This window comes from Phoca vitulina, unplaced genomic scaffold (assembly GCF_004348235.1).
Source record: "Phoca vitulina isolate PV1807 unplaced genomic scaffold, GSC_HSeal_1.0 scaffold85, whole genome shotgun sequence".
Lineage (NCBI taxonomy): Eukaryota > Metazoa > Chordata > Mammalia > Carnivora > Phocidae > Phoca > Phoca vitulina.
In genome coordinates, this window is record NW_022589788.1 from 3,007,940 (window position 1) to 3,019,092 (window position 11,153).

General features: G+C 61.6%; 1 protein-coding gene across 1 annotated transcript in view; it reads right to left on the minus strand.

Moving 5' to 3' along the window:
* CPZ (carboxypeptidase Z) overlaps nucleotides 1-11,031 on the minus strand; it is a 21,911-nt gene extending 10,880 nt beyond the window's left edge. The window contains exons 1-4 of the mRNA XM_032395615.1: nucleotides 10,941-11,031; nucleotides 5,639-5,671; nucleotides 3,873-4,247; nucleotides 1,656-1,868 (exon numbers count right to left, since the gene is read on the minus strand). Coding sequence (XP_032251506.1) covers nucleotides 1,656-1,868; nucleotides 3,873-4,247; nucleotides 5,639-5,671; nucleotides 10,941-11,031 — 712 coding nt within the window. The remainder of the gene's footprint in view (nucleotides 1-1,655; nucleotides 1,869-3,872; nucleotides 4,248-5,638; nucleotides 5,672-10,940) is intronic.
* Nucleotides 11,032-11,153: the final 122 nt, after the last annotated feature.

The following is an 11,153-nucleotide window of genomic DNA, read 5'->3' on the forward strand; positions in this document are numbered from 1 at the left end:
GATAGAGGGATGGATGGATGGATGAAAGGATGGATAGAAAGATGGATGGGTAATGGATGGATGGATGGATAGATGGATAGGTAGATGGATGCTTGGATATCTGGATAGGATGGCTGCCTGGCTGGCTGGCTGGATGAATGAGTGGATTGTGGTTAGAAGATAAGAGTAGACCAGGGGCCTGGCAGCCTTACTAACTGTGTGACCTCAGGCAAGTCAACTTTCTTCTCTGAGCCTCACACTGCTCATCTGGAAAGTGGCATCTCCTTCCCTGGCTGTGCACAGCCCAAGGACCTGCAGCCATGGGAGCAAACACCCATGTCCCTCCTGCGTTCTGAGTGTATAAATGACCCTGAGGCTCCCCACAGTGGTCACTTCCTTTGGCCTTCTCACAAGGGACACCCCTCACCACATTCCAAAGCTGCACATCAATCTGAAATAGGAAGAATCCTATCTTCATGCCAGAGCATCCCACAGGCTAGAGGGGTGGGAGACAGGGTGGGCCAAGGAGGCTGGGGTGGGGCCAGGTGACCTCTGACCCTTAACAGGAGACAGGGCTTTGGGCTCATGACATCCATGTTGCCCAAACCACTAGGATGAAAACTGGGCTGAGTGTAGCCAACCCAGCAAAGGCACCAAAGCCACTTAACCTCAGATGGTTTATATTTCAGTAATTAAACCACCAAGGGTCCAATGGGAACGACTTCTGGATTGACCCCGTGTGCCTCCCATGATCACGGGGATAGACCAGCTGAGGGACAGAGCCAAGGAAGGGCTCCTGGCAGAGGCCAGAACTGGGGCCCTGTGCCCGGACGCCCTCAGTGCCCTGGAGGGGTTCATGGTGGTCTTCAGCTCACTGCACGGGACACCCATCCATCCTTCTATCCAAACATCTTTACTAGAATCTCTTGAATTCTTGAGTCAGCCCCCTGACCCTGCCCCCCCACCCCGAGATCCAGCTTCGTGGTGAGTTTTGTTCAGCGCCCCCACTATAGAGGGCAGTGAATCAGGGGCTGCAGTGGAGTCTGACCTCCTGCTTTGTCGGCACCGACTCAGCTCTGGAGAGACAATAAAACCTAGCATTTTCCACGTAGCTCTGCCCCATCTCAAAACAGGACCACCTAGCCTGATGAGCTGAAATGGACCTGGTTTTTGAAATGCAAGAAGTGCTTCCCTCAGATCATTCTGTGAGATTATGTTCACCAAGCAGCTCCAATGAGCCAATGAGAAGTGGCCAGGACCAAGCGCGCACATACCTGACTGGGTCCGAGTGTGCCAGGGAGAAGTTGCAAAAACGACAGAATGCACGGAGCACAGTTACATTTCCCCAGAGACGGACAAGGGCCCACATGCCTACAGCCACAGGAAACCCCTCACTTCTCTTCCCCCTGACTTGTGCAGGTGACACTCCCCAAGACGGTACCCTCAGCTCGTATCTCCCCGTTGAGTCCCAGCAGGCCCTGCGGGATGTGGCCATGAGCCCCAGGGCACCAAGCCGAACACAAACCCTGCCTGCTCCCTGTCCCCCATCCCTGCCGTGACGAGGACCCCAGACCCAGGCTTGCGCACCCCAAGCCAAGTAGGCCCAGAGCCCTTTCCTGGGAGCTGGCCCACACCCAGACCTCTCCCTTGGGCCCCCGCCAGCAGCAGCGGCTTACTCAGCTCGTGCTGGCCAGGGCGGGCCGAGAACTCAATGACCAGCAGCTCCTTGCCGTTGAAGCTCCGGCCGATGCTGTAGGTCTTGGCAATGGGGGCGCAGCGGGCCGCCGTCCGCCTCAGCACGCGCACCATCTGGGCGTAGGAGTGGTGTGTGAAGCGAATGAAGGTCGGCGGCAGGCCAGAGGGCAGCGCCTCATCCACGTCCAGGCCTTCTGGGGAAGAATGGGGGTGTTGGGGGGGAGCCTCTAGCTGCCCTTGGTCGGCGCTCACCCACCAGCGCGGCTACCCACACCCCTCAATGGAGGTTCTGTCTGCCCCTGCCCAGCTCCCCTACAACCCCTGGGACCCTGGCCACCCCCAGCATCCTCACACCCCCTCCCCTGCCACACTCGGAAACTTGGGGGTCCTACTGGAATGGTTCCCCAGTCAACCTGTTTCTGTTTTTCATTAAAATCCCCTTTATACTACTTCATATCCACAGCTAATAATAGCACCCGATGGATGTACACAGCATCGCAGTTCCTGAAGTTAGGATGATGGAGAATTACACAGTGACTGTGGAGAACGAACAAAATACGAAGCAGTAGACTATAAAGGCGAGGACATGCCCACAGAAACCGGGGAAAGCCTGTTTGGCGGGCAGCCTCCTGACTGTGTGTGTTTTGTTTTCCGCTGACGCCTAGCTGTAATCATGGTGCTGATGCAGGTTCCTAATCTGTCTACACTGCTGCATGGTGGAGGCGGCTTCCATGCCTTGTCAGCCGGCACGCCCTGCTCTGAAGGGCTCCCTAGGGTCCAGCCCACCGCGGCCACGATGACACCAAGTGTTGGCTGTGATTACCAACACAGCAGTGAGGGTGCCGCACGGGGCGGGGCGGGGGCGGGGGGGGGGGGGGGGGGGGGGGGGGGGGGGGGGGGGGGGGGGGGGGGGGGGGGGGGGGGGGGGGGGGGGGGGGGGGAAGGGATGGGGGAGCTGGGGGGAAGGGAAGGAGGAAGGAGGGGGAGGAGGAAGGAGAGGGAGGGAGAGAAGGGAATAGGAGGGGGAAGGAGAAAAGAGGAGGAGGGGAAGGGAGGGGAAGGAGGGGAGAGACAGTGGGAGGTGGGGGAGGAGAAGGGAGAGGGAGGGGAAGAGGGGAAGGAGGGGAGAGACAGTGGGAGGTGGGGAGGAGAAGGGGGGAGAGAGGGGAGGGAGGGTGGAGGGAGAGGAGGGGAGAGGAGGGAGGGAAGCCCTCGCCCGTACCCTAAAGGTCTCCTCTAAAAGGCCTCCTTCGGACAAGCCCTGATCTTCCAGGCCTGGCGCCATCCCTCCAACTAGGGCACACGCACCCGCCCCTCTCCGGTCTCGGACAGAAGACGCAGCTCCCGCAGGCTGGTGAACAGTTAATCCTTTTCCCTAAGCCTCTCACTTGCCCTGTGGTTTTCTTTCTGCTCAAAACGGTTTTGAGGGAGGAAGAAAGCAGACGGAACCAGCAATTTGGTGGCAGAATTGCCCAAAATAATCTCTCTTGGGCCACCTCCTAGGGCTTTCCCAGGGCAGGTGGGCTCGGCCCCACGGGGACGTCTGGTTCTCTTCCTCTGCACCCCTGCCCTCTCCCAGTGCGCCCGCGGCCCAGGCCCCCGCCTCTGCACGCACCCAGCTCCTGTCTGCCGGCAGAGTGCCGCCCATGGGCCCGCGGCGGCTGCACACTGGCCTGTGGGTGGCAGAGTCCTCGGGCCCAGCGCCAGCTGCGGACCAGCCCCGAGCCGGGAGGCCAGCACACACAGGTCCCAGAGCTCCGCTGCCCTCAGGGCCCCAGCACGGAGCCATGCCCACAGCAGGCGCTCAGCGGCTGTTTGCTGACCGCACAGACCGCTCGGTGGCCTGACCCTGCCAGGCAGACGCTGGCATTCCTGCTGCCGCTTGCCTTGCCAGAGCGTCCGCCCTGTCCTCTAACAGCTCCCATCCGCGGGGGGCACCAGCGCCAGATCACGGGGACCGGACCACAAGAGGCGTGACGCGAGTGCGGGCCACGCGGGGACCGTGCGGTGCTGCCCTGTCCGGGGCGGCCCACACCGGCCACGCGTGGCCCTCTGCAGTTAAGCTTCCACTCGTTAAAGTCACGGCTGGCCCAGGCACCAGCGCCGGAGGCCTCCACACGGGGGCACGTTTGCCCACCGTGACTCAGCGGTCCTCTCCGAACATCCGGGCACCAGTGCGGCCCTGGGGCCCCACGCACCTCGCAGCTTCTCCAGGGGGTCGTAGCAGCCCTCCTCCACGCTCGCGAAGTAGCGGCCGCAGTCGAGGAAGTAGGGCCAGGCCATGTCGATGGCGTCGAAGGCGGGCTGGCAGGCCGCCCGCAGCCCCTCGCACACGTGCCTGCAGGGCGTGCGCACCCGGCCACCCTCGCAGCGGGGGGCCAGCACGGCGCAGCCCAGCAGCCGCAGGTCGGGGTTGCACTGGCCCTCGAGCAGGTGGTGCAGGACGCTCAGCAGGATGTACTCGGAGCTGGACTCCACCGCCTCCCGGGACCGGTGCCCCAGCAGGGTGGGGAAGGTCGTCTGGTTGTAGGCCACGTCACTGCAGGTCCGGAGCTGCATGTCCACACACGTGGCTGGGGGCAGGTGGGGTCACCGGGTCACTCGCTGCCTCCGTGACCCACACGGTCATCCGTCCTGCCCCGGCAGAGCCCCACGGGGCCAGGGCCCACAGGGATGGGGCCCCGACCAGGGCTCCCGGGGAGGAAGCCAGAGCCCGCGGGGGACCAGACAAGGCTCCCGAGACTAACTAGGCTCCACTACGGCCTGGGGAGTGAGCCGGGGCAGGCCGCTCTGGGCCCCCACTGCAACAGCTGCAAAACGGGCGTGGGAAAGCCAGCCTCGCCGAGGGGCTGCCCCATCAGGGGACGTGAAGGAAGCCAGCAGACCCTGGTTTTGCAGAAGCAGGTGCGGACCCTCCCAAACTCACAGCCCCAAAGTAAACGAGTCCCCAAAGATGCACCCGGCTTGGAATGCCTTGTGTCTCCAGGAAAGTGGCAGATCGCGGAGTGCTTAGCTCAGGCTCAGGGCGTTGAGGACAGGGCTGATGAAGACAGCCACGGCTCAGCCCGGCCTGACCCAGCTCTGCACCTCACAAGGGTGGGTGTCCCGGGTACAGGGACTTTACTGTCACCGGGCATTTTCTGGTGTGATCGTTAACTCCTATCTCTCCAACCCAGTGCGGCGGGGGGCCCTTGCCTGCCCCACAGGCCTCTCCGGCACGGAGCTAAGTGCACGGTCGTCCCCAAGCTGCCCCTCTCTGTGCCCTCAGGTGCAACTCCCTCACGGTACAAGTGACAAGATGTTGCCACTTTTCAAAGTTTAAAAGGACAGGGTGATTTCTGCTCAGCCTTTCTCTGCTCAAAATATTTAATATGTGTCGTTGGCTTTTGCATTGAGAGAATATTCCCTGCTTTTCCAAAAAGTCCAGTCCCTCCACTTAGAACACACCAGATGCCCAAATCTGGCAGGAGGGGACTTGAGAAGAAGTACCTGCTTCTGAGCTCGTCAGACCTGTCAGAGCCCACCTAATCTTCACGCTCATCCCCTGAGATCAGCTTTCCCTGCCTCATGTTACAGAGGGGAAGGGGCTTGCCTGGCAGGTGCCCGCACGCAGCCGAAACTCAGGGAGCTCACAGGAAAGGAGCGGACATGCCGTGTACACGCGGCCACGTCGGACCCCAACCAGCCATGGGGACGAGGGGAGCAGAGATGCTTGGAAGGAGCATTTCTGGGGGAGCCTGGGACAGAGCCAGGGTGGGAAGCCCAGGCTGCACAAATAGAGGGTCCTTCCTCTTTTGTTTTGTCTAATTTCCTGCTGTTTAAGAAGGGGTTTGGATTTGAGTATTGGGCCTTGTTACTAATCACCCCTTGGGAGCTGTGGGTTCAGCTCTCTAAAGAGCTCGACGGCGCGGAGGGACCGCATCACTCCCACAAAGCAAACGTGAGAGAAGTCCATGCATCGTACCACTGTGTGCAGCCCACGGCCCGTGGCATTCACCTGGGAAGAGAAAGGACAGTGCTGTTAGGGGTGTGGACCGCGGTCACCCCATCGTCCGGAGAATGCACACTAACGGTGGTGCGTGGCTGCTTCCGAGGACAGCTCAGCACCTCCCGAGTGCTGGCCACGCACCCGGCCCTGGGCTAACACCCCACCAGCTCTGTCTCAGGGAGCTGCACCCCAACCCTCCGGTGTTGATGGAAGCCTTCTCCCCGCTCCGCAGGGGAGGAGCCTGGCTCCCGGAGAGGTGCCATGACTCGCCTAAGGAATGACAGCCAGAGCACGGGGTGGATGCTCCGCATCCATCCGGCTCCAGAGTCTGGGGCCGGCCCCCCCGTGTTTGCCAATCACCGTGGTGTAAACACCCATGCAGGGGCCTTTCCAAGCTTCTAGCAGTTGAACTAGTTCTGGCAAAATTCCCCAATATTTAACGAGCCTTTCTTGGAGCCTGTACCACTCTATCCCCACCAGTAACTCTGACCCCATGTTATTCAAAGTCCCTGGAGAGTCAGATGGGCCCCGGCTCCCCCCACCCCTTCCAGAATACTCTGCAAGAGTTGCGTTCCACCATCTCCTGAATCGGGGAGAAGAGGACCAACATGCAAAACTATCCTTGCAACCACGGGCTCCCAGGGCCCTCCTCGAGGCCCACGCAGGTAGACCCAACAGTGAGAGCCCTGGGAAAAGCCAGTAAAACCAGCCTTACTCAGTGCCACCCGGCAAGTTACCTTTCAGAAGGTCCGGGCGCTCTGGGAGCTCCAAGAAGGAGGAGCTGACTCAGAGGGACGGAAACCAGCATGAGGTTTAGAGCCTTGGCCCCAGCAGGAGTCCTGGGAGGACAGGCAGGCGGGGTGGCAGAAAGAGTGGGAAACAAGGGAGAAGGGGGTGCAGGGGGGAGCCCAGAAGAAGGCTGAAACAGAGGGAAAAGCCTGTGTTCTAATCCAGTCACCTCACACAAAACCCAGACCTGACCCACGAGCCCCAAGGGAGGGAGCTTCTGGTGATGCACCATGAGATCTGGGCGCTGTGAGAACTTTCCTGAGCAAACAAACAGGAGCCCCCAGAGTGGGAGTGGGCTCTGGTCCTGCAGGGATGGCCAGGCAGCTCCCCCTTCCAGGACCCTCTGCACATGGTTTGCCCTCTGCAGACGAGGCAACCACAGCCCCCAATCCTGCAGCAGACTGGCTCCCAGCGCCCTCATGGGATGGGGACTACAAGGCACCCCCTCGCCGCCTGGTTTCCACTCTCAAAACTGGCGACCGAGAGATCCAGGCAAATGCTTGGCTGTGTGCAAACACTCTGCAGGAACAGGCTGCTGCCCTGGGACTTGCTCTCCCTCCTCGTCCGAATAATACGGTGAGGGAGCCCAGTGCGAGCCAGGGAAGATGCCCAGCACTGGACCTAGACAGCCCTTGGTCACGGCAGGGGGACTCTGTTTTCCCCATTGCATGTGGGGTTTACTATAATCACGTGGTGGGAATAACATGAAGGTTCGGTGGGACAACCCACATTCAGTGCCCAGCACAGGACGTGGCTCGGGGTAGATGGCCCATAAAATAGCTCCGTTACCGCTCCTGTTTTATAACACCCCTAAGACAATGAGCCAAGGGTTCCAGGCTGTCCTAAGTGGCTGGCACCACTTGGGAAAAGCAACAGGCGAGAGAATAATTATCCTTAAGTAATTTTCCTAAATAATTTTCCTAAATTTTGCTGGCTCTAATGCAGCAGAGGGCTGCAGGGTGCCCACCGTGCCCACTTTGCGTGCTGGGAACAGTGCACTGGCGGTGAGCGAGCTCGAGGACCCCGAGCAGCAAAAACCACCTGCTTCTCTCAGCAGGCAGGGGAGGGCATTTCTGGGCGCCCACCCGACACTCCAAAGTCTTCGTGGTCTAACGTGTTCCCTGACCCGTGCCCACTGCTGTCTGCAGAATGAGAGGCGTGACGGGCTGAACCAATACTTGAGGGAAAAAAGGAAAGAAGAGGAAACCGACCTGGGACCCTGCTTGGGACAGTGTGCTGTTATCTGGCTGTCTCTGTGGCTCACGGCACCGAGTTAACACCAGGAGAACGGGTAAAAGCATCAGATCCGTGCAGGGTCCCGTGCACGACGCTGACTGCTGTACCCCAGGATGCGCGCCCGGCCGACTCCCTGCCCGTGTGAGCTCGCCCAGGGGCAGATGCCGTGACTCAGAAGGTCCGCTCAGGAACCCGAGGCCTCACGGACCCTCAAGGGCCCCTGGCTCCTCTGCCCACGCCTGCATCCGTGTGCCCGGAGTGCACCTGCCATGTGCCTGCGCCGAGCGGCAGTGGGTGAGTCTGCAGACTTGTTCAGACTCTTGGCACGCACAGGGAGCGGAAGGGCTCCTGGGGCGCAGGACCCCCGCGGCCTCAGGAAAACACGCAGCGAGGAAACTGGGAGTGGACCAGTGAGCCCCACATCTGCCCCCACAAAGTTACCAGGTGCCACACAAGGGCGCTGGATTTTGAGTGGATGTGAAGGGATCCCTCCTGGTTTTGAGGGGCTTCGATCTGCAGAGGAAGAAACTGAAATTCGGGTCTCAGTTTCCTCTTCTGTGCAAAGGGGTGACAACAGAGCCCATTGTGTGGGGGGGCCCAGTAAGGGCTCCACAGGTGGTAGTTGGGTCACACGGGCAGAAGGAGGGCTGCCCATCGTGACCCCCGTGCTTGTGGGCGGGACGTGTGGGCAGCACCTGCTGGCCTGGGCGCGGGAGCCAGCCAGATGGGAGACGTGCTTCCTGGGGCCGCTATGACAAAGCTCCGCAAGCTGGCAGACAGACGCCGAACGTCCCGCACCGCTGGAATCAGGGGCTGGCAGGCCGGACCCTTCCGCGGGACCTGGGCAAGGGTCCTCCCCGCCTCTCCCAGCCTCTGGGCTCCCGACAACCCTGGGCTTGTGGCTGCACCCCCACCGTCACATGCCCTTCCTGGTGGGTCTGTGTCCCAATTTGTTCCTCTCCTAAGCACACCCGTCGCTGGATGTAGGGCGGCCCCGAGCCGGGGTGGCTCCCTCATGCTGACTGCCTGCGAAGCCCCCTTCCCAGTAAAGTCACAGCCACAGGTGTGGGGACTCCAACATTTCTTTCTGGGGACACAATTCCTCCCATGACGATAGGCCAGCCCCAGTGTGCGCCTTCGGGGAGCTCAGGGCAGGGGTGGGGCCAAGGGAAGAGCGGGCCGCTCTGGCCGCACTGAGTGCTCGAAGCGGTGAGTCCCTGCGCATACCTGCTGCCCCTGCGACATCCTCCCCAGATCTCAGGCTTGGTATGAAAAAAGAACGTAAAATACCTCATTCGTAGTGTTTAGATGGATGACAACACGCTGAAAAAGGTATTGGCTTAAATAAAATTGGTTGTTCAGGTGAATTTCACCTGCGTCTCGTGTCCTCTTTAGTGTGCCCACTAGAAAATGCAAAATTATCACGGGGCAGGCGTCCTTGGGTGTAGACGGCGCCCATCCAAGGCTGCTCCTCGGCAGCCCGCACGTGCCCGTTCCACTAGGTGACCACAAGGTGTCAGCACGTCTTCAGCGAGGGACCCAGGCTGACCTGGGGCTGGCCGGCTCCCCCGCTCCCTCCCTCCCTCCCTCCCTCTTCAGCGGAGGTTGTTGGTTCTGGGCAAGGACTCTTCTAACAGACAAGAAACCTGAATGAGGCCAGAGAGGTTGGGCCATCTGCCCAAGGCTACACAGCAGAGAAGGGGACTCAGGATTTGAACCCAGACCGGCCTGGCCCCTCGGAGCATGAACACTGCCTCAGCCCACAGGCTCCCGTGGAGGCCTGGAATAAGGCAAGGGACAAGGGCGGAGGGGAGGGCCCAGGCTTGCTCCGAGGCTCCAGGACGGGCACAGTAGGGACACGGATACAGGCATCAGGTAGAGCAGCCTGGACGCAAACTGCCCGGTCCCCGCCCCGCGCCAGCCTGCCTTCTGGAAAAGCCATTCGGCTTCCAAGGACTGCACACATGGTCCTCTGTCCAGAGCTAAGATCGGACTGGCGCAAGGATTTCTCCTGGAAACAGTCACCGGTGCCGCCTCAGGGCTTCAGCCAGAGGTCCCCCCCACCTCCCCCCATTCCTCAAAGTGAGGAAGGAGTGGTCTGTGCCGGCATCCAGAGGAGGGCGCTGCACTTCTCCCTGGGAAAAGGACAGGTCAGGGAGGACTTCTTGGAGGAGGGGGCCATGGTCCCCGACAAGCCTATGATTCTAGACATTTCCTGGGGTCTCAGAGGTCCAGGGGACAGTCCAACCACGACACAGTGCAAGTCCTATCCACATCCTGCCTGCACACCTGTGCACACGTTTGCACACACACACACATGCACACACTCTGCCTGGGCCTTTCTGCAGCAATGGAGAGGAGGAAAGGGGTGAGGGCGAGGGCCAGAGGGGGGTGGCGAAAACCCAGACGGAGAGGGAAGACAAGGAAAGATTGGCATTGGCACATCTGAGAGGGCATTTTGCTCCTGGCACACGGACTTGGTTGTGCCAGCAACTTCTCGGGTATCCACACACCCGGCCCTCGAGAGATGCCCAGACTCCTTTGCCCAAGGGGACAGAGATGTCTGCTGCTGATAAGGACCCTGAGGACAGGGGACTAGACGCACCTCCAACTCTGAATATGAGGGGAAACTGAAGCCCGCTCCAGGAGGGTCCAGAGCCCAGGACCCCAGGTCCCTGCCTCCACCCCTCGCCCCACACTCGCAGGTGAGATCACACAGGCAGACGCACCCCTTCCCCCTGACCCAGAGCCCTCCAGGCACACCCACTCCCTCCCCAGGCGACCACGCCCCCTCCCAGGGGACGTGCCCCTCCCAGGCCCTCAGAGCCCATTGCTGGAGATACTGTTGTCCACATCACTGGCCTGAGGTGGCAGGGAGGGGTCAAGCGTTTGCTGCCGCCCACAGGCTGCCCCCTTCCTGGGAGGAACAGGGACCCCGACCGCCTGTCCCCTGCGAAGTCCTGGCACCTGCTCCCTCGGACCCCACCAGCAGGGCGCCCCACCCGCTGTGCCCTGCCCCGAGGAGGACTCCCCTGGGCAGGGCACGGTGCCCCTCTGCTGCCCAGCTACCTGCTGCGCTCGGCCCTGGGGTCCAGCCTCCCTGTACCCCGAGAGCCCAGTGCCCCCCTCCCAGCGGACCACGAGTTCCAAGGTCACTGGCGCGCGCTTGGGGACGTGCTCCGGGGCCAGGGGTTGCTGGGGGGTGGGGGAGGGGGCCAGTTCCCGGCACGGGGCGCACGGTGGTGGGCCTTACCGGCGGGTCCCCGGGCGAGCGGGCACCCCGGCCCGGCGGCGGCGGCGGCCAGCGCGGCGAGCAGCAGCAAGGGCGGCGGAGGGGGCCGCATGGTGGGCGGCGGGCGGGCGGCGGCGCAGTGATGTGGCACTCGGCACTGGCCGCGGGGCGAAGGCCGCTGGGCTCCCGCCCCCCAGGAGTGTGAGCGCGGAGTCAGGTTACAGCGCAGCCCAG